At 41.2% G+C, this 24209-nt stretch overlaps 1 protein-coding gene across 2 annotated transcripts in view; it reads right to left on the bottom strand.

The window, feature by feature from the left end:
- Nucleotides 1–24209, bottom strand: part of OSBPL2 (oxysterol binding protein like 2) — a 343613-nt gene that overhangs the window by 5598 nt on the left and 313806 nt on the right. For both annotated transcript variants that reach the window (XM_053706680.1, XM_053706597.1), the window contains exons 10-11: nucleotides 2557–2680; nucleotides 2032–2160 (exon numbers count right to left, since the gene is read on the bottom strand). In XM_053706680.1, coding sequence (XP_053562655.1) covers nucleotides 2032–2160; nucleotides 2557–2680 — 253 coding nt within the window. The remainder of the gene's footprint in view (nucleotides 1–2031; nucleotides 2161–2556; nucleotides 2681–24209) is intronic.

Here is a 24209-nt window from a genome sequence, read left to right as displayed (position 1 = left end):
AATCTTAAAGTGAAGGTTAACTTTGATGAATCAGCCAATCAGATTTTTCCTACCTTAATTGCGATTGGCTGATAGAATCCTATCAGCCAATCGGAATTCGAGGGACGCCATCTTGGATGACGTCATTTAAAGGAACCTTCATTCGGCGAGTAGGCGTCGGTTGAAGAGGATGGATCCGCGTCGGCTGGAAGAAAATGGCTCCGCTCCGGATGGATGAAGATAGAAGATGCCGCTTGGATGAAGATGTCTGCCGGTCCGGATGTCCTCTTCTGCCCGGATAGGATGAAGACTTTTGCCGGTCTGGATGTCCTTTTCTGCCCCATCGGATGAAGACTTCGGCCCGGCTGGGTGAAGATGACTCAAGGTAGGGAGATCTTCAGGGGAGTAGTGTTAGGTTTATTTAAGGGGGGTTTGGGTTAGAGTAGGGGTATGTGGGTGGTGGGTTTTAATGTTTGGGGGGCGTTGTATTTTTTTTTTTTTACAGGCAAAAGAGCGGATTACTTTGGGGCATGCCCCGCAAAAAGCCCTTTTAAGGGCTGGTAAAAGAGCTGGTTACTTTTTAATTTAGAATAGGGTAGGGACCTTTATTATTTTGGGGGGCTTTTTTATTTTATTAGGGGGCTTAGAGTAGGTGTAATTAGCTTAATATTCTTGTAATCTTTTTTTTTTTTTTGTAATTTAGTGTGGGTTTTTTGTAATTTAGTTTAGTTTATTTAATTGTAGTTAATTTATGTAATTAATTTATTGATAGTGTAGTGTTAGGTTTAATTGTAACTTAGGTTAGGATTTATTTTACAGGTAATTTTGTAATTATTTTAACTAGGTAGCTATTAAATAGTTATTAACTATTTAATAGCTATTGTACCTAGTTAAAATAAATACAAAGTTGCCTGTAAAATAAATATAAATCCTAAAATAGCTACAATATAATTATTCGTTATATTGTAGCTATATTAGGGTTTATTTTACAGGTAAGTATTTAGTTTTAAATAGGAATACTTTAGTTAATAAGATTTAATTTTATTTTGTTAGATTAAAATTATATTTAATTTAGGGGGGTATGGGTTAGGCTTAGCTTTAGGGGTTAATACATTTATTAGAGTAGAGGCGAGGTCCGGTTGGCAGATTAGGGGTTAAAACTTGAAGTTAGGTTGCGGCGACGTTGGGGGGGGCAGATTAGGGTTTGCGAGACGGGAGTGCGGCGCTTTAGGGGTTAATAATATAGGTGTCCGGAGCAGCAGATTAGGGGTTAATAATATAATGCAGGTGTCAGCGATAGCGGGGGCGGCAGATTAGGGGTTAATAAGTGTAAGGTTAGGGGTGTTTAGACTCGGGGTTCATGTTAGGGTGTTAGGTGCAGACTTAGAAACTGTTTCCCCATAGGAAACAATGGGGCTGCGTTGGGAGCTTAACGCTGCTTTTTTGCAGGTGTTAGGTTTTTTTTCAGCCCAAACTGCTCCATTGTTTCCTATGGGGGAATCGTGCACGAGCAAGTTTTGCCAGCTTACCGCTACCGTAAGCAACGCTGGTATTGAGGGTTGAAGTGGTGGTAAATTCAGCTCAGCGCACCCTTTTTTCAGCCTAACGCAGCCCCTCAGACAACTCTCAATACCAGCGTTGTTTGGAAGCAGCAGTAGGAAAAAAAGCTGCGCTAGCTACGCGGGTCTTTACCAACAAAACTCTAAATCTAGCCGAATGACTGTTTAATAACCCTTTAACATGTATTAACATGAACTGTACTACATAAATTTGTTTAGAGTTCTATGAATTAATTTACTTGTTTATGAACCTTCTTATTATCAATATATAACATTTTCATTATCTGCATAAAGCCAATTGACATTTTATTTATATGTTACCATAAAATAAAGAAATATTGTGCTTTATTTTTCCTCTGTATACGTTGTATTCATTTTTCTTCCATATTAAAATTTCCCTGTGTTGAGTTTGGGTTTATCATGTATAGCTTCTGATCAGAGCAATAACATGTTTATATTGCTTTTGAACTCTGCATGCCATTGCCCTGCTCACCTGGGAGGCATTGGAAGGTCGGGTGGTTATCCTCCATAACAATTTGCTGCCCGGTATAACATGCACCGTCTCTTGGACTTCTGGCATGTCATCTGCTTCATCATTGTCTGACTTCAATGATTCTTCACTCTGAAGATAAAAACCAGTGTTAGTAAAAAGTAAATATGGGGAAAAATATTTGCTTAGATGATTATTATAGGGTATGATGTGCACCAAAAGTCCTTATGATTGATCCAAGCTTGGCTGTCAAGTAGTGACAAGGCATTTTGGAGAAGACATTTTAAAAACTTTTATAGCATGCAATAAAAATACTGACCCTATCATTCCAAACAAAATTCTACAAAATGCTCTGCCAGCAAAATATGTAAGCTTGGACAAGGATCTCCTCAATCAGATTTAAAAATAAATAAAAAAATAGACTTTCCATTTAAGGGTATAAACGATCTTATTAACGTAAATGATCCCTGGTTCCTAAAGAATAATACATCCTTAGTGCTCCGTATCTTTATCCAACTCTGTCCTCACCTGTTTGTTTTTTTTATTTTCCCCTCCTTTCTTTTCCACTTTTTTGTAGGATTCATATTTGGCAGGATCCACACTCCACAAACATTCTGTCCATTTCCCATAGATAATGCAATACTTCTTCTTACTAGAAAGAAATATACACAAATAAATAAATTGGGGTAAAAAAAGAATGAATATCAATTACTATTATATTCAGAAAGATGCGCACACGAGTGCTGCATAAGGAGCAGAGCAGTATCATATGCACTGTTCAGCCATATCATCTATGGAAATCAATCAGGCGATTTAGTCTGGTTCTCTACCCATGAGATGTCTTCTCCCCGGCTGCCTACGCTATACCAATAGTAGGGAGAGATCCAACTGCCCCCATGCAGGATCATGCAGAATAAGGGGACACAGAGAAATCCTCTAAAGAAATTCATTCAGGGATCAGCAAGAGACAAATCCAACACTTTAAGGAGAAAGGCTTGATAGTGAGTTTTGCTGCACAGAGCCATCAGGGTAGGAAAGAACCATGACACGTATCACATAGCCTTTTAGCCCTAGTTTTGACAGCAGATAACGGCATTGAGCCTATTAAAGAAATCTTCAGGATGTAGACACCAAAAGTAACAGTAGAAAAAAGATGGAACTATAATCTCATCAGTGAAGGCTTCCGGGTTAATCCACTATTATGCAACAACACAACAAAGAAACCATATATTTGATATATGTTTAGGGTACATACAAAATAACAACACTGTTTTCTATTTTGTAATAATTTTCCCTGATGAAAAATAAACAAGTTATTCTGTCTATACTATTGCTCACAATAAAATATTCCTGATCAGGCCATTGTTATGGCATAAATAACACATATTTACTTGGAAAATCACCACCATTTTCAATCCAGCAAAAGCATATTGAGCCAATTAACAACTAAAAGCTGCCAATTTGTAGTTCATAAGCAAAACAATAAAAACTCCAGCTCAAGCTACAGAAACTAGGATTTTACAAAATGGAACACAGATAGTACACAATGTGCAAACTGCAAACCATAGGGAATAGAAATGCTCACCACTCACTTAAACTGACACTCAAAACAAAATTAAACTTTCTTGAATCAGATAGAGCAACAATTTTAAGCAACTTTCCAATTTACTTCCATTAACAAAATGTGCACAATATTTTTATATTTATACTTTTTAAGTCACCAGCTCCTACTGAGCATGTGCAAGAATTCACAGAATATACATATATGAATTTGTGATTGGCTGATGGCTGTCACATGATACAGGGGGAGTGGAAATAGACATAACTTTGAAATTTGTCAGAAAATAATCTATTATTCATTTGAAGTTCAGACTAAGTGCTATTGTATTGTCTTTTTATCATGCATTTGTTGATTTTGCAAATCTACTGTATTTACTGTTCCTTTAAAAGATGTGCACTGCTAATCACTCACTTAAAAAAGGTGATATCAGAATATAAATATTAGCAAGGTAGCTTTTTTTTTTTTACATGGATGTAGAATTATTTTATTACACTAAGAAGACACTAAATGGCTGCTGAATTTATGCTTACCTGACAAATTACTTTCTCCAACAGTGTGTCCGGTCCACGGCGTCATCCATTACTTGTGGGAAATATTCTCCCCCACAGGGAAAGGCAAGGAGAGCACACAGCAAGCTGTCCATATAGCTCCCCCTCTGGCTCCGCCCCCCAGTCATTCGACCGACGGTTAGGAGAAAAAGGAGAAACTATAGGGTGCCGTGGTGACTGTAGTGTATAAAGAAAAAAATTTCAACCTGATTAGGAAACCAGGGCGGGCCGTGGACCGGACACACCGTTGGAGAAAGTAATTTATCAGGTAAGCATAAATTCTGTTTTCTCCAACATTGGTGTGTCCGGTCCACGGCGTCATCCATTACTTGTGGGAACCAATACCAAAGCTTTAGGACACGGATGAAGGGAGGGAGCAAATCAGGTTACCTAAATGGAAGGCACCACGGCTTGCAAAACCTTTCTCCCAAAAATAGCCTCCGAAGAAGCATAAGTATCAAATTTGTAGAATTTGGCAAAAGTGTGCAGAGAGGACCAAGTCACTGCCTTACATATCTGATCAACAGAAGCCTCGTTCTTGTAGGCCCAAGTGGAAGCCACAGCAATAGTAGAGTGAGCTGTGATTCGGTCAGGAGGTTGCCGTCCGGCAGTCTCATAAGCCAATCGGATAATGCTTTTCAGCCAGAAAGAGAGAGAGGTAGCAGTAGCTTTTTGACCTCTCCTCTTACCAGAGTAAACGACAAACAAAGATGAGGTTTGTCTAAAATCTTTTGTTGCTTCTAAGTAGAACTTTAAAGCACGAACAACATCTAAATTGTGTAATAAACATTCCTTCTTTGAAACTGGATTCGGACACAGAGAAGGAACAACTATTTCCTGGTTAATATTCTTGTTGGAAACAACTTTTGGAAGAAAACCAGGCTTAGTACGCAAAACAACCTTATCTGAATGGAAAACCAGATAGGGTGGATTACATTGCAAAGCAGATAATTCAGAAACTCTTCTAGCAGAAGAAATAGCAACCAAAAACAGAACTTTCCAAGATAATAACTTAATATCTATGGAATGTAAAGGTTCAAACGGAACCCCTTGAAGAACTGAAAGAACTAAATTTAGACTACAAGGAGGAGTCATGGGTCTGTAAACAGGCTTGATTCTAACCAAAGCCTGAACAAAAGCTTGTACATCTGGCACAGCTGCCAGTCGTTTGTGTAACAAGACAGATAAAGCAGAAATCTGTCCTTTCAGAGAACTAGCTGACAACCCTTTATCCAAACCTTCTTGGAGAAAGGAGAGAATCTTTGGAATTTTAATCTTACTCCAGGAGAATCCCTTGGATTCACACCAGCAGATATATTTTTTCCATATTTTATGGTAAATCTTTCTAGTCGCAGGTTTTCTGGCTTGGACCAGAGTATCTATCACAGAATTCGAAAACCCACGCTTGGATAAAATCAAGCGTTCAATTTCCAAGCAGTCAGCTGCAGAGAAACTAGATTTGGACGTTCGAATGGACCTTGTACTAGAAGATCCTGTCTCAAAGGTAGCTTCCATGGTGGAGCCGATGACATATTCACCAGGTCTGCATACCAAGTCCTGCGTGGCCACGCAGGAGCTATCAGAATCACCGAGGCCTTCTCCTGTTTGATCCTGGCTATGAGCCTGGGAAGGAGAGGAAACGGTGGAAACACATACGCTAGGTTGAACGACCAAGGCGCCACTAATGCATCCACTAGAGTTGCCTTGGGATCCCTGGATCTGGACCCGTAGCAAGGAATCTTGAAGTTCTGACGGGACGCCATTAGATCCATGTCTGGAATGCCCCATAATTGGGTTAACTGAGCAAAGACCTCCGGGTGGAAAGTCTGACTACTCAAATAGTCCGCCTCCCAGTTGTCTACTCCTGGGATGTGAATAGCAGATAGATGGCAGGAGTGATTCTCTGCCCATTAGATAATCTTGGTTACTTCCTTCATCGCTAGGAAACTCTTTGTTCCCCCCTGATGATTTATGTACGCAACAGTCGTTATGTTGTCCGACTGAAATCTTATGAACCTGGCTTCCGCTAGCTGAGGCCAAGCCAGGAGCGCATAGAATATTGCTCTTAGTTCCAAAATGTTTATCGGGAGAAGCGACTCTTCCCGAGACCATAGGCCCTGAGCTTTCAGGGAGTCCCAGACCACGCCCCACCCCAAGAGGCTGGCGTCGGTCGTGACGATGACCCACTCCGGTCTGCGGAAACTCATTCCCTGAGACAGGTGATCCTGGGTCAACCACCAGAGAAGTGAGTCCCTGGTTACCTGGTCTACTTGAATTTGGGGAGACAAGTCTGTATAATCCCCATTCCACTGATTGAGCATGCACAGCTAATGGTCTTAGATGAATTCGAGCAAAAGGAACCACGTCCATTGCTGCGACCATTAGTCCTATTACTTCCATGCACTGAGCTATGGAGGGTTGAGGAATAGAATGAAGAACTCGACAACGTTTAGAAGCTTTAGCTTTCTGACTTCTGTCAGGAAGATCTTCATTTCCACAGAATCTATTATTGTTCCCAGAAAAGGAACCCTTGTGGACGGTGACAGTGAACTCTTTTCTATGTTCACCTTCCACCCGTGAGATCTGAGAAAAGCCAACACAATGTCTGTGTGGGCCCTTGCTTTGGAAAGAGATGACGCTTGGATTAGGATGTCGTCTAGATAAGGTGCTACAGCGATGCCCCTCGGCCTTAGGACCGCTAGAAGGGACCCTAGCACCTTTGTGAAAATTCTGGGAGCGGTGGCTAAACCGAATGGAAGAGCCACAAACTGGTAATGTTTGTCCAGAAAGGCGAACCTCAGGAACTGATGATGAGTTTTGTGGATTGGAATATGCCGATACGCATCCTTTAGATCCACGGTAGTCAAATATTGACCCTGCTGGATTGTCGGCAAGATTGTCCGAATGGTTTCCATTTTGAAGGATGGAACACTGAGGAACTTGTTTAATATCTTTAAATCCAGAATTGGCCTGAAAGTTCCCTCTTTTTTGGGAACCACAAACAGGTTTGAGTAAAAACCTAGACCTTGTTCCCTGGAGGGGACTGGGTTTATCACTCCCATCTTTGATAGGTCTCTTACACAATGTAAGAATGCCTGTTTCTTTATCTGGTCTGAAGATAAGCGAGACAGGTGGAACCTTCCCCTTGGAGGAAGTCCCTTGAACTCTAGCAGGTATCCCTTGGAGACTATCTCTAGTGCCCAGGGATCTTGAACATCTCTTGCCCAAGCGAAGAGAGATAGTCTGCCCCCTACCAGATCCGGTCCCGGATCGGGGCTACCCCTTCATGCTGTCTTGGTAGCAGCAGCAGGTTTCTTGGTCTGTTTAACCTTGTTCCAGCCTTGCATGGGCTTCCAAGCGGGTTTGGGCTGGGCCGCGTTACCTTCTTGTCTAGCGGCAGTGGAGTTATTAGCCGGTCCGTTCCTGAAATTGCGAAAGGAACAAAAATTAGACTTGTTCTTAGCCTTAAAAGGCCTATCCTGTGGGAGGGCATGGCCCTTACCCCCAGTGATGTCTGAAATAATTTCCTTCAATTCCGGCCCAAAAAGGGTCTTACCCTTGAAAGGAATATTAAGTAACTTAGTCTTGGACGACACATCTGCCGACCAGGATTTCAGCCAAAGCGCCCTCCGCGCTACTATAGCAAAACCTGAGTTTTTAGCCGCCAATTTCGTTATTTGAAAGGCGGCATCCAATATAAAGGAATTAGCTCATTTTAATGCGCGAATTCTGTCCATGACTTCTTCATAGGAAGTCTCTTTCTGGAGCGACCTTTCTAGTTCCTCGACCCAAAAGGACGCCACTGAAGTGACAGTAATAACACACGTAGCTGGTTGAAGGATGAACCCTTGCTGAACAAAAACCTTTTTAAGCAATCCTTCCAATTTTTTATCCATAGGATCTTTGAAAGCGCAGCTGTCCTCTATAGGAATAGTGGTGAGCTTCGCTAGTGTTGAAACAGCTCCCTCAACCTTCGGGACCGTCTGCCATGCGTCCCTTCTAGGGTCTACTATGGGAAACATTTTCTTAAATATAGGAGGTGGGGCAAAGGGTACACCTGGCTTCTCCCACTCCTTTTCCACTATGTTCGCTACCCTTTTGGGTATTGGAAAAGCGTCGTCGTGCACTGGGACCTCTAAAAATTTGTCCAATTTGCACAACTTCTCTGGTACTACCATAGAATCACAGTCATCCAGAGTAGCTAATACCTCCTTTAGCAAAGCGCAGAGATGTTCTAGCTTAAACTTAAATGCTACTATATCAGGTTCTGCCTGTTGAGAAATTTTTCCTGAGTCTGAAATTTCACCCTGACAGCCCTTCCCTCACAGCCAATTCCGATTGATGTGAGGGTAAAATAGATAAAGCATCGTCAGTGTCTGATTGTTCATCCCTTTTATCTGTATTTAAAGCTGAACAATCACGCTTTCTCTGAAATGCTGGCAGTTTGGATACAAGATTTGCTATAGAATTATCCACTACTGCTGTTAATTGTTGCATAGAAATAAGCACTGGCGCGCTAGGTGTCGCCTGCGCGGGCAAAGCTGGTGTAGACACAGAAGGAGAGGATGTAGAACTATCCCCACTACCTTCATTAGATAAATCATCTTGGGCAACATTATGAAATGTAACAGAGCTGTCCTCATTTTGTTTGGACACTATGGCACAATTATCACAAACACTCGAAGGGGGAACCACATTTGTCTCTACACACACAGAACATAGGTTATCTGATGGCACAGACATGTTAAACAGATTTAGGCAGGCAAACAATGCAATAAAAACGATTTTAAACAAAAACGTTACTGTCTCTTTAAATAATAAAATGACACACTTTATTTCTGAATGTTCAAAAAACTATGAAGGCAATATCCGATTTTTCTGAAATTTGGACCCCAGTGTCTTAATGCTTAGAAAGTATTGCACAGCAAATATGGAGACTCTAGCTCTTAAAACAAGCAAACCGGAGCTAATTGTTGGATTTAACCGTTTTTATACACCACAATCCCTGCTTACAGCATTGCTGCAGCTTTTACCTTTCTTAGGGGTCAATCATCCACAGAAATAAGCCTTCTGGAGTCACTTTCTGAGCCACAGGACCCTCTCACATGGAACTGCATGCACTGCCTTGAAATTAACTGAAATACCAAAATGAGGCCTCCTCCCTCAGTACACTAGAGTGAAGGGGCCTTCCTGACTAGATTTAGGTGTCTAAAGCAAGCCATATCAATAAAAAACGTCCCCAAGTGTATATGAGCTTATAAAACATTTCAATTGCCATCATATTGTAATAAAAAACAATCGATTTGGCCCCTGACAGTGTCTACCAGCATAAAAATCAAAAAGGGGAAGCCTGTTATCTTTTTTGCTGAGGTGAAAGAAAAATGGCTTACCGTTTTCCCTGAGGGGAAAAATGACTGTCATCTAGCATTAGCCTGTGTTGTTAGAAGGAGACTAGTCATACCTGAAGCAGATGAGTCTGCAAACTGTTACCCCCAACTGAAGTTCTCTTGTTTCAACAGTCCTGCGTGGTAACAGTAATGGATTTTAGTTACTTGTGCTAAAATCATAGCCCTCTTAAACAGAAATCTTCATCACTTTTCTGTTGTAGAGTAAATAGTACAAGCCAGCACTATTTTAAAATAACAAACTCTTGATAGAAGAATAAAAAACTACAACTAACACCACAAACTCCTCGCCATACCCGTGGAGATGCTACTTGTTCAGAGCGGCAAGGAGAATGACTGGGGGGCGGAGCCAGAGGGGGAGCTATATGGACAGCTTGCTGTGTGCTCTCCTTGCCTTTCCCTGTGGGGGAGAATATTTCCCACAAGTAATGGATGACGCCGTGGACCAGACACACCAATGTTGGAGAAAAGACTTCAAGGCAGATTTGAAAGCAATTATCAAAGTTGAAAAGTGTGTATGTCTTTTTGAAAAGAGCAAACACTTTATATTCATTATTGTGTCCCTTTAAGTTTTTTTGTATTATCCTATTATACTTTTCCTTAAAGTACAGAATATAAAAAAAATATTTTAAATGTTAAAAATGCATTACCAATTTAAATAATGTAAATCACAAACTAAACTATACTACAAAACTAACAGTATTAAAGGGACATAAACCCCAAACATTTTCTTTCATGATTAGGATAGAACATACAATTTTAGAAAATTATCCAATTTACTTCTATAACAACATTTTCTTATTTTTCTTGTTATTCTTTGTTAAAAAGCATGAATGTAAGTTCAGGAATGTGCACATGTCTGCAGCACGATATGGCAGCAGTTTAGCAACAATGTTATGCATGCAATGTTAGAGCACTAGATGGCAGCACTATTTCCTGTCGTGTAGTCTTACAGACGTGCACGCTACCTATCTAGATATTGCTTTATCAAAGAACAACATGCAAACTATGCAAATTTGATAATTGAAGTAAATTGGAAATCTATTTGGGTTTCATGTCCTTTAAGATGTCTTTAACCCAACTGAGTTGGGACCCAAAGTTCAGATTAACAGGGGACAGGGATGTTAAACAGTCTGTTGTATGTATTTATTAAACACAGAAATTGGCTGCACTCTAAGACTGGACTGGGTACACATCCTAGGTAAAACCCACAGCCCTGAATACTACAGACAACTGTACAGTTTCTAGCAACTCGGGCATAGTGTGGCGGCTTAGTTAAGAGTCCAAGGATGGAATTGCTTACTAGAAAGTGCCAGGTTTTCTGTGAGTTGTGTAAGTAAATATACAGGGAGTGCAGAATTATTAGGCAAGTTGTATTTTTGAGGATTAATTTTATTATTGAACAACAACCATGTTCTCAATGAACCCAAAAAACATTAATATCAAAGCTGAATAGTTTTGGAAGTAGTTTTTAGTTTGTTTTTAGTTATAGCCCCAGAAGCAGAACTTTTTTTCACTTTCTGCGATGAGATTTTTTGTAGTAAAAATTTTTCTGCAGGTCATTTTGAAATAAAATTCAGTTTTAAATTGTGTGTGTGCATGTGTGTATATATGTATATATATATGTATATATATATATATATATATATATATACCCCCCTGCATATCAATATCACCCTGGTCTCTTCATGGATACCCCCCCCTGCATATCAATATCACCCTGGTCTCTTCATGGATACCCCCCCCTGCATATCAATATCACCCTGGTCTCTTCATGGATACCCCCCCCGCATATCAATATCACCCTGGTCTCTTCATGGATAACCCCCCCTGCATATCAATATCACCCTGGTCACTTCATGGATACCCCCACCTGCATATCAATATCACCCTGGTCTCTTCATGGATACCCCCCTGCATATCAATAACACCCTGGTCTCTTCATGGATACCCCCACCTGCATATCAATATCACCCTGGTCTCTTCATGGATACCCCCACCTGCATATCAATATCACCCTGGTCTCTTCATGGATACCCCCACCTGCATATCAATATCACCCTGGTCTCTTTATGGATACCCCCCTGCATATCAATATCACCCTGGTCTCTTCATGGATATCCCCCCCCCCTGCATTTCAATATCACCCTGGTCTCTTCATGCATAACCCCCCCCCTGCATATCATATCACCCTGGTCCCTTTATGCATACCCCATGCAATATATTATATAAACATACTTTCACTTCACATACACCATCAGTGAGCGCAAATAGAAACCACCTAAGAAACCACTGGCAGTGAAATGATTATCTTGGATCAGTACAAGGTTTCATTCAGCAGGGCTTTGTTGTAGAGGCTGGGCAGCCTGCAGATGGGTATGTGGGGGCTGGGATGAAGGAGATCTCTGCTACAGCATCACAAGATGAAGATTTTGTTTGCCTGCTCTAGAGCATCATAACTCAAATTGCTTAGTTATTAAATATTAAATCTGCATATCCCCAATGGAGACATTTACTGTGCAAAATAAAAAAAATAAAAAAAAGAAGTATGAGCTGCTTTGCAAAAAACCTCAGACAAATGATAAAAATATTATCTGTACTCAAGTGTCAGAGATTAACTGGAATTGCTCACAGCCTAGTTATGCAGAATATGGCCTTTTCCATCTGCCACTTTGTTTCACATAAAAAAAAAAAAAGACATCACCAGTTAAATGTTCTTCTCATTATCACCTTGCCTGCAGTACCATATTGTGGCAACTGAAGCCAGCTTTAGGGCTGCCGGTAAGGAGGGATCTGTCGGGGGAAATGGATTCAGGGGGCCCCAGCATCCTCAGACCAGAGGGATCCCCTCCGGACTTGTGAACGCAGCGCAAAGACAGGACAGGCTCCTAAACTTCCCAACAAATACAGCAGATGAGGGAACTGAGCACTCTCTGTCCCTCCTACAGTGCCGGAGAGAGGAGGAGAGCAGGGAGTGTTAGAGGATTCGGAATAACATTTATTTACAGCATACTCTTTACTGAGAGGACAGTCTGGGGCAGGCACGCACGTAGTTAATAGAATAATATGTGTTAAGAGGCTCAGGCTGGGGATGAAAGGGAGGCACTTCTCAGTGTCACAACTCACATGTACTGCGTGCTTTCAAAACAGACTTCGGAACGGCAATAAATTCTGTTTTTCAAGAATGTCATTTTGTAATACTGCCGTTCCGAAGTCTGTTTTGAAAGCACGCAGTACATGTGAGTTGTGACACTGAGAAGTGCCTCCCTTTCATCCCCAGCCTGAGCCTCTTAACACATACTATTCTATTAACTACGTGCGTGCCTGCCCCAGACTGTCCTCTCAGTAAAGAGTATGCTGTAAATAAATGTTATTCCGAATCCTCTAACACTCCCTGCTCTCCTCCTCTCTCCGGCACTGTAGGAGGGACAGAGAGTGCTCAGTTCCCTCATCTGCTGTATTTGTTGGGAAGTTTAGGAGCCTGTCCTGTCTTTGCGCTGCGTTCACAAGTCCGGAGGGGATCCCTCTGGTCTGAGGATGCTGGGGCCCCCTGAATCCATTTCCCCCGACAGATCCCTCCTTACCGGCAGCCCTAAAGCTGGCTTCAGTTGCCACAATATGGTACTGCAGGCTGTGAGCCTCTTAACAGTGCCCATTCAGTAAAAACACAATTCAATAAGCACCTACACGATAATAGGGAAAGGAGTTTCAAATGGCTGCACTAATAAAAAAGCTTCTACACTTACCAGTTACCTCGCAGTCGCAGACAGTCACAGAGTTCTGGCGGGTTAAAGTAACATTAATCTTGCCTCTAAAATGTATCAATTTCAGGAGCAGAGCAGCCATTAGCCAATAATTTCAAAATACTGCACAAAAAATGTACCGGTTGTCATTTTGAAAGCATTGCACTGGCCAGAAAAAAAAAATCCTGTTGAAGAAAATTCTATGCTTAACGGACCTGGCTGTTCTTTTTCTGCAGACAGGCTCCAGTTTCTGCGATAAGATCGCAGATCGCACTATGTTCTGCCTTGGGGGTTATAGCTATTTTAGGGGAATATCTGTGTGTGCAGGTGACTATTACTGTGCATAATTATTAGGCAACTTAAAAAAAACAAATATATACCCATTTCAATTATTTATTTTTACCAGTGAAACCAATATAACATCTCAACATTCACAAATATACATTTCTGACATTCAAAAACAAAACAAAAACAAATCAGTGACCAATATAGCCACCTTTCTTTGCAAGGACACTCAAAAGCCTGCCATCCATGGATTCTGTCAGTGTTTTGATCTGTTCACCATCAACATTGCGTGCAGCAGCAACCACAGCCTCCCAGACACTGTTCAGAGAGGTGTACTGTTTTCCCTCCTTGTAAATCTCACATTTGATGATGGACCACAGGTTCTCAATGGGGTTCAGATCAGGTCAACAAGGAGGCCATGTCATTAGATTTTCTTCTTTTATACCCTTTCTTGCCAGCCACGCTGTGGAGTACTTGGACGCGTGTGATGGAGCATTGTCCTGCATGAAAATCATGTTTTTCTTGAAGGATGCAGACTTCTTCCTGTACCACTGCTTGAAGAAGGTGTCTTCCAGAAACTGGCAGTAGGACTGGGAGTTGAGCTTGACTCCATCCTCAATCCGAAAAGGCCCCACAAGCTCATCTTTGATGATACCAGCCCAAACCAGTACTCCACCTCCACCTTGCTGGCGTCTGAGTCGGACTGGAGCTCTCTGCCCTTTACCAATCCAGCCACGGGCCCATCCATCTGGCCCATCAAGACTCACTCTCATTTCATCAGTCCATAAAACCTTAGAAAAATCAGTCTTGAGATATTTCTTGGCCCAGTCTCGACGTTTCAGCTTGTGTGTCTTGTTCAGTGGTGGTCGTCTTTCAGCCTTTCTTACCTTGGCCATGTCTCTGAGTATTGCACACCTTGTGCTTTTGGGCACTCCAGTGATGTTGCAGCTCTGAAATATGGCCAAACTGGTGACAAGTGGCATCTTAGCAGCTGCACGCTTGACTTTTCTCAGTTCATGGGCAGTTATTTTGCGCCTTGGTTTTTCCACACGCTTCTTGCGACCCTGTTGACTATTTTGAATGAAACGCTTGATTGTTCGATGATCACGCTTCAGAAGCTTTGCAATTTTAAGAGTGCTGCATCCCTCTGCAAGATATCTCACTATTTTTGACTTTTCTGAGCCTGTCAAGTCCTTCTTTTGACCCATTTTGCCAAAGGAAAGGAAGTTGCCTAATAATTATGCACACCTGATATAGGGTGTTGATGTCATTAGACCACACCCCTTCTCATTACAGAGATGCACATCACCTAATATGCTTAATTGGTAGTAGGCTTTCGAGCCTTTACAGCTTGGAGTAAGACAACATGCATAAAGAGGATGATGTGGTCAAAATACTCATTTGCCTAATAATTCTGCACTCCCTGTACGCACACACATACATATATATATATATATATATATAGATATATATATATATATATATATATATATAAACACACATACACACATATATACATGCATAATATAATTAATAGTGGTTTCTGAGCCTGAGAGAAACATCAGCAGCATTGATATCATTCGTGGTCTAATCAGAGAGACTTGCAAAATTGCACTTCCAAGGTCAATTGAGGGGATTTCCATGGCTTCCAGATGTTGCCTGCAGGCATACAGATAGATGGATCAAAGTTTCTTCTTAAAGGGACAGTCTAGTCAAAATTAAACTTTCATGATTCAGATAGGGCATGCAATTTTAAACAACTTTCCAATTTACTTCTATTATCTAATTTGCTCAATTCTTTAGATATCCTTTGTTGAAGAAATAGCAATGCACATGTGTGAGCCAATCACACAAGGCCTCTAGGTGCAGCAACCAATCAGCAGCTACTGAGCATATCTAGATATGCTTTTCAATAAGTGATATCAAGAGAATGAAGCAAATTAGATAATAGAAGTAAATTAGAAAGTTCTTTAAAATGACATGCTCTTTCTAAATCACGAAAGAAAAAAATTGGCTTTCATGTCCCTTTAATTAACCAATCACAAGTAATAAAGCCATTTCAAATGCCTTTTTGGAAAAAGAAAATTTATGCTTACCTGATAAATTTGTTTCTTTTTAGACACGATGAGTCCACGGATTTCATCCTTACTTGTGGGATTACGCCTCCTGGTCAGCAGGAGGAGGCAAAGAGCATCACAGCAGAGCTGTATATATAGCTCCTCCCTTCCCACCCACTCCAGTCATTCGACCGAAGTTAGGGCGAGAAAGGAAAAGCCAAGGTGCAGAGGTGTTTGAAGTTTAACAAAAACATAATAACCTGTCTCATAGAACAGGGTGGGCCGCATAAATTTACAATACCAAAGCTAGAGTACACGGATGAAAAGGGAGGGACAAGACAGGGAACCTAAACGGAAGGCACCACTGCTTGAAGAACCTTTCTCCCAAAAACAGCTTCAGCCAAAGCAAAGCTATCAAATTTGTAAAATTTAGAATAAATTGAAGAGAAAACCAAATTGCAGTCTTGCAAATCAGCTCAACTGAAGCATTATTTTTGAATGCTCATGAGGAAGCAATAGCCCCAGTGGAAAGAGCTGTAACTCTTTCAGGAGGCTGCTGTCCAGCAGTCTCCTATGCAAAACGGATGACACTCTTCATCCAAAAGAAAAAAGGTAGCCAAAGCTTTCTGACCCTTACATTCAGAGAATGTAAGAGAAGATGATTGACAAAAGTCCGTAAGCGCTTGTCTGTAAAAATTTTACAGCACAGACTACGTCCAAATTGTGCAGAAGACGTTCCTTCTGAGAAGAAGGATTAGGACACAAGGAAGGAACAACAATCTCCTAATTAATATTCCTGTCTGAAACAACTGTAGGAAGAAAACCAAGTTTAGTACAGAACACCACCTTATCCGAATGAAAAATAAGGTAAGGCGAAGTATATTGTAATGCTGAAAGCTCAGACACTCTTCGAGCAGAAGAAATGGCAACAAGAAATAAAACTTTCCAAGATAACAACTAAATATCTATGGAATGCATAGGGTCAACAGAACCCCTTGAAGAACTTTAAGATCTAAATTCAAGGAGAAATTAGTTTAAACACAGGCCTGACTCTAATCAGCGCCTGACAAAAGGATTGTACATCTGGGACATCTGCCAGACGTTTGTGTAACAAAAGAGATAAAGCAGAGATCTGACCCTTTAGGGAACTCGCTGATAAACCCTTCTCCAAACCTTCTTGGAGAAAAGACAAAATCCTGGGAATGCTAACACTACTACTACCCTTGCGCTGGGGACTAAGGAAAACTTTTCCAAAGTCACCTTCCACCCGTGAGATCATGGGAAGTATAACACCATGTCCGTGTAAATCTTGCTTACTGTAAGGATGACTCCTGGACTAGGATATCAGCCAGATAGGGCATCACTGCAATGTCCCTAACTGAAGCACCGCAAACAGTGATCCCAGAGCCTCCGTGAGAACTCGGAGCTGGGGCAAGACCGAAAAGAAGAGACACGAACTGGAAGCATTTGTCCAGAAAGGCAAACCTTAGAACTTGGGTCGATCCACATGAACGGCAGATGAAGGTACGTGTCCTTTAAAGCCACTATCGTCTAATTGACCCTCTTGAATCAAGAGAAGAATGGAACGAAGGAATAGGTTCCATCTTGAAGGACAGTACACTAAGAATTTTGTTTAGATTCTTGTGATCTAAAAGGTGGTCTGAAGGTTCCCTACTTATTTGGGAACCACAACCCGATTGGGATAAAAAACCCAGACCCTGTACCTGTATTGGAACTTGAACAATCACTCCCAGGTCGGAGAGGTCTCCTACGCAGTGTAAGAACACTTCTCCTTTGTCTGATCTGCAGACCATCTAGAAAGCATAAACCTGCCCCTGGGAGGAAAACTCTTGAGCTCTAAATAAATAGTATTTATATAGCGCCTTTCTCCCAGTGGGACTCAAAGCGCGTTTTCAGCTCTCACTCTCGGAATTAACCAAATCGGCAGCTAAATAATAATAATTGTTATTATTACCCAATTAAATGGTACTCATTTCATTGACCTCGGAAGACCCTGCCGGCATTTGAACCTGTGACCTTAGGATCTTTGAACAGGCTTTTGTAGTCAAGGCATTTTACCAACTGAGCCACCTCACCAGCGTATAAGCGAAGACGGAAAGTCAACCCCCTACAAGACCCGATCCCGGATCAGGGGTATGTCTTTTATGCTGTCTTTGATTCAACAGCAGGTTATGTCCCTTTTTTTTTTTTTTTTTTATTAAATTCCATCAAGTCAGGACCCAACAATATCTTCTCCTGGTAAGGAATCACCAAAAGCTTAGACTTAGAGCATATATCCGTAGAACAAGGCTCAAACCATAAGGCTCTATGTGTTGGAATAGAGCAATTTATGCTTCCAGATTGATAACCTGAAAGGAAGAAATTAAATTAAAGGAAATTAGCCAATTTGAAAGCTTTTATCCTGTCCTGAATTTTATTCATGGAAAATTCTGACTTAGTAGCAACAGACAAAGCATCAAACTAATATGCCTTTACACTAGTAACGGTAGTCAAGTACACAGCTGGTTGCCATTGTAAGCCCTGGTGTACATCCCACTTGTAATCTCTGACCAACTATCCTCCAAGGGTATAGTAGTGCACTTAGTTAAGCTGAAACAACTCCGTCCCTCACCCGGGAATGTTTGTCCAACCTCCTTAGCTGAGTGGGCTATGGGAAACCCTTTTGTAAATATAGGGAATGTCTGTACTAGACCTTTTTTTTTTTTTTTTTATATATAAATATATATATATATATATATATATATATATATATATATATATATATATATAACATTTACACATAAAAAAAGTTACGCATTTGTACCATCCTAAGTCACAAAGGAGGAATTTACACAAACAGCTGTATTTACCTTACAGAAAATGAATGCATAAAAAGTGTTACTGTCTCCTTAATTTTAAACAGTAACTAGATATTCTGCTGGGTAGAAAAAACTTAGAACGACAAAAAGTTTATTTCAAGGACAGAAATATGTAAAATATTTAGAGAGTACAGAGACTGAAAACACCTGTGTTATTATGTGATTATGTAACCATCCCCAAAACTCAGAAAACCTGAGGAAACTTGACACCATATTGCCCACAAAATAGAAGGCAACTGTCTAGCATCCGGGACAAACGCAGCAGAGAAAAACCCACTATAAATGTCCGATCCCACAGATAGGAACAAAAACACACCAAGATGCATAGATTAGCTCCGCCCACCGTGGGCGTGACTAAATAAATCTCCCGTGCGGCTATAGTAATGCCGGGAGAACTATGGCGGCCATAATAAACAAAAACTCCCATTCAGCTATAAACACTGAGTAAAGCATTTAGAGAGCACAGATGGCCCCAACAATGGCACGCAAACATGCTGCGCAACATAGCCCCGCCCATCATGAGCATAAGAAGCTAAACCTCCCAGGCGGTCAAATTATAACAAATGGAGCTGCCGGGAGAACTAATGCCCCACCTAACAAGGGGTAAATAAGACTCCCTTCAGTCATAATGTTAGAAAACGTGCAGGGGAAAAATAACATCTATGAAATCATCCTCCTTCTGCGACACACCATACATGCGGTCGATTAAGGGAAATAAAAACTAACTCTTCAGGCGGCTTGACAGAGTAAACCAAAGCCGTTGTTAGATGCTAGTATAAAATTATAGCCACTTCTCCTAGCCTTACAGTGCCTGCAATCACTGCCCAACAACATGACCTCCCACCTAGGGATAATGTTATCTCGTGTCCCCTAACAGAGAAAAAACTAAATTTATGCTAACCTGATAAATTACTTTCTTTTACGATATGACAAGTCCACGGATTTCATCCTTAATTGTGGGATATTAACCTCCTGCTAACAGGAAGTGGCAAAGAGCACCACTCAGAGCTGTATATATAGCCCTTCCCCTTCCCCTCCACCCTCAGTCATTCGGCCAAAGGTTATAGGAAGAGAAAAGGAAAGGCTAAAAAGGTGCAGAGGTGACTGAAGTTTTCAAAAAATAAAATAAACCTGTCTTAAAATAACAGGGAGGGCCGTGGACTCGTCATATCGTAAAAGAAAGTAATTTATCAGGTAAGCATAAATTTATTTTTCTTTTACAAAGATATGACGAGTCCACGGATTTCATCCTTACTTGTGGGAAACCAATACCAAAGCAATAGGACACGGATGAAAGGGAGGGACAAGACAGGAACCTAAACGGAAGGCACCACTGCTTGAAGAACCTTTCTCCCAAAGATAGCCTCAGAAGAAGCAAAAGTATCAAATTTGTAAAATTTGGAAAAAGTGCGAAGGAACGACCAAGTCGCAGCCTTACAAATCTGTTCCACAGATGCATCGTTTTTAAAAGCCCATGTGGAAGCCACAGCCCTAGTAGAATGAGCCGTAATTCTTTCAGGAGGCTGCTGTTCAGCAGTCTCATATGCCAGGCGGATGATACTTCTCAGCCAAAAAGAAAGAGAGGTAGCCGTAGCTTTCTGACCCCTACGCTTTCCAGAATAAACAATGAATAATGAAGATGATTGACAGAAATCCTTAGTTGCCTGTAAGTAAAACTTTAAGGCACGGACCACGTCCGAGTTATGTAACAGACGCTCCTTCTTAGAAGAAGGATTAGAACACAAGGAAGGAACAACAATTTCCTGATTAATATTCTTATTCGAAACAACCTTAGGAAGGAACCCAGGTTTGGTACGTAAAACCACCTTATCAGAATGAAATATGAAATAAGGCGAATCACACTGTAATGCTGAAAGCTCAGAAACTCTTCGAGCAGAAGAAATAGCAACCAAAAACAGAACTTTCCAAGATAATAGTTTAATATCTATGGAATGCATAGGTTCAAACGGAACCCCTTGCAGAACTCGAAGAACTAAATACAAACTCCAGGGAGGAGTAATAGGTCTAAATACAGGCTTAATTCTAGATAGAGCCTGACTAAAAGACTGAAAATCTGATACATTTGCCAAACGTTTGTGAAACAGAATTGAGAAAGCTGAAATTTGTCCCTTTAAGGAACTTGCTGATAACCCTTTCTCCAATCCTTCTTAGAGAAAAGACAAAATCCTAGGAATCCTAACTTTACTCCATGAGTAACCCTTGGATTCACACCAATAAAGATATTTACGCCATATCTTATGATAGATCTTTCTAGTGACAGGCTTTCTAGCCTGTATCAAAGTATTGATAACTGAATCAGAGAATCCTCGCTTCGATAAAAAACAAGCGTTCAATCTCCAAGCAGTCAGTTGCAGAGAAATTAGATTTGGATGTTGGAAATGACCTTGAATTAGAAGGCCCTGTCTCAACGGAAGTTTCCACGGTGGCAGAGAGGATATGTCCACTAGATCCGCATACCGAGTCCTGCGTGGCCACGCAGGTGCTATCAGGATCACTGAAGCTCTCTCCTGTTTGATTCGAGCAATCACGAGTGGGAGGAGAGGAAACGGCAGAAACACATAAGCTAAGCTGAACAACCAAGGTACTGCCAAGGCATCTATCAATTCGGCCTGAGGATCCCTTGACCGGGATCCGTATCTTGGAAGTTTGGCATTCTGACGAGATGTCATCAAATCCAATTCCGGTCTGCCCCATCTGAGAATCAATGAGGCAAATACCTCCGGGTGAAGTTCCCACTCCCAAGGGATGAAAAGTCTGTCGACTTAGAAAATCTGCTTCCCAGTTCTCTACCCCTGGGATGTAGACCGCTGATAGATGACAAGAGTGGGCCTCTGCCCAACTGATTATCTTGGATACTTCTATCATCGCTAAGGAACTCCTTGTTCCCACCTGATGATTGACATATGCCACAGTCGTTATGTTGTTCGACTGGAATCTGATGAATTTGGCCGAAGCCAACTGAGGCCACGCCTGAAGCGCATAGAATATTGCTCTCAGTTCCAGAATATTGATTGGAAGTAGAGACTCCACCTGAGTCCAAACACCCTGAGCCTTCAGGGAGTTCCAAACTGCACCCCAGCCCAGAAGGCTGGCGTCTGTTGTCACTATCACCCACGAGGGTCTGCGGAAACAAGTCCCCTGGGACAGTTGATCTGGCGACAACCACTAAAGAAGAGAGTTTCTGGTCTCTTGATCCAGAATTATCTTTGGAGATAAATCCGCATAATCCCCATTCCACTGACCGAGCATGCACAGTTGCAGTGGTCTGAGATGAAAGCGAGCAAACGGAACGATGTCCATTGCCGCTACCATTAATCCGATTACCTCCATACACTGAGCCACTGATGGCCGAGGAATGGACAGAAGTGCTCGGCAAGCATTCAAAATCTTTGATTTTCTGACCTCCGTAAGAAATACTTTCATGGCTACCGAGTCTATCAGAGTTCCCAAGAAAGGAACCCTTGTCTGTGGAACAAGTGAACTCTTCTCTATGTTCACCTTCCAGCCGTGAGTTCTCAGAAAGACAACACTGTGTCCGTGTGAGATTATTTCAGATGATATGTTGACGCCTAAATCAGAATATCATCCAGATAAGACGCCACCGCTATCCCTTGCGGTCTGAGAACCGCCAAAAGAGACCCTAGAACCTTTGTGGGTGCTGTGGCCAACTCAAAAGGAAGAGCCACAAACTGATAATGTTTGTCCAAGAAGGCAAACCTTAGAAACCGATGATGATCTTTGTGGATTGGAAAATTAAGGAAAGCATCCTTCAAATCCACGGTAGTCATATATTGACCTTCCTGGATCATTGTCAAAATCATTCGAATTGTCTCCATCTTGAATGATGGAACTCTTAGAAATTTGTATAGACACTTGACGTCCAAAATGGGTCTGAACGTTCCCTCTTTTCTGGGGACCACAAATAGGTTTGAGTAAAAGCCCTGTCCCAATTTTGGAACAGTACAGATTACTCCCATAGTAAAAAGGTATTTTACACAGCGTAAGAACACCTCTCTCCTTATCTGGTTTGCAGATAATTTTGAAAGATGAAATCTCCCTCTTGGGAGAAAATCCTTGAATTCCAATTGATAACCGTGGGTCACTATTTCTAGTGCCCAGGAATCCTGAACATCTCTTGCCCAAGCCTGAGCAAAGAAAGAAAGAAAGCCTGCCCCCTACTAGATCCGGTCCCGGATCGGGGGCCACCCCTTCATGCTGCTTTGTGGAAGAAGAAGAAGCGGGGGGTCCTCCTTTAAAGTTCCGAAAGAAACGAAAATTGATAAGGTAGGGCATGGCCCTTACCTCCTGTAATATCAGAAATGATCTCCTTCAATTCTGGCCCAAAAAGGGTCTTACCTTTAAAAGGGAATAGCTAAAAGCTTATTTTTTGATGACAAATCAGCAGACCAAGATTTGAGCCACAATGATCTACGTTCTAAAATAGCAAATCCTGCATTTTTTTCCGCTAATTTAGCAATTTGAAAAGCGGCATCAGTAATAAAATAATTAGCTAGCTTAAGTGCCTTAATTCTATCTAGAATGTCATCTAATGGAGTCTCAAACTTAAGAGACTCTTCTAGAGCCTCAAACCAAAAAGCTGCTGCAGTAGTTACTGGAACAATGCAAGTGTAGGTTGTAAAAGAAATCCCTGATTAACAAATAATTTCTTTAGTAGACCCTCTAATTTCTTATCCATAGGATCCTTGAAAGCACAACTATCCTCAATGGGTATAGTAGTACGCTTAGCTATGGAAAATATAGCTCCCTCTACCTTAGGGACCGTTTGCCATGAGTCCCGAATGGTATCTGATATAGGAAACATTTTCTTAAAATTAGGAGAGGGAGAAAACGGTATACCTGGTCTATCCCATTCCTTACTAATAATTTCCGAAATTCTCTTAGGAACCTGAAAAACATCAGTGTAAGTAGGAACTTCCAAATATTTATCCATTTTACACAATTTCTCTGGAGGAATCACAATAGGATCACAATCATCCAGAGTCGCTAAAACCTCCCTAAGCAACAGGCGGAGGTGTTCAAGCTTAAATTTAAATGAAATAGCATCCGAATCTGTCTGAGGCAAAACATTCCCTGAATCAGAAATTTCACCCTCAGACAGTAATTCCCTGGTCCCCAACTCATAGCACTGTGAGGAAACATCGGAAATAGCTAATAAAGCATCAGAGGATTCAGTATTTACATTAATACTTGACCTACTGCGTTTACCCTGCAACACTGGTAATTTAGACAATACCTCTGTAAGGGTAGTTGACATAACTGCAGCCATCTCCTGCAGAGTAAAGGAATTAGACGCACTAGAAGTACTAGGCGTCGCTTGTGTGGGCATAAAAGGTTGTGACACTTGGGGAGAATTGGATGGCATATCCTGATTCTCTTCAGACTGAGAATCATCCCTAGGCACACTTACTTTATTTAAAATATGCTTTTTACATTGTAAAGCCCTTTCAGTACAAAAGTTACACAATGTTAGAGGGTGTTGCACAATAGCTTCTAAACACATAGAACAATGAGAAACCTCAATGTCAGACATGTTGAACAGACTAGTAATACCACAAAAGTTGTTTAAACACTTATTTATAGCATAAAATAAACATTAGAAAAAACGTGTACTGTGCCTTTAAGAAAAGAAAAAGTGAACAATTTTTCCAAAATGCACAAAAA

This window comes from Bombina bombina, chromosome 1 (assembly GCF_027579735.1).
Source record: "Bombina bombina isolate aBomBom1 chromosome 1, aBomBom1.pri, whole genome shotgun sequence".
Classification (NCBI taxonomy): Eukaryota; Metazoa; Chordata; class Amphibia; order Anura; family Bombinatoridae; genus Bombina; species Bombina bombina.
The sequence above is the reverse complement of the archived record's forward strand: the minus strand, read 5'-3'. Positions and strand labels throughout refer to the sequence as shown.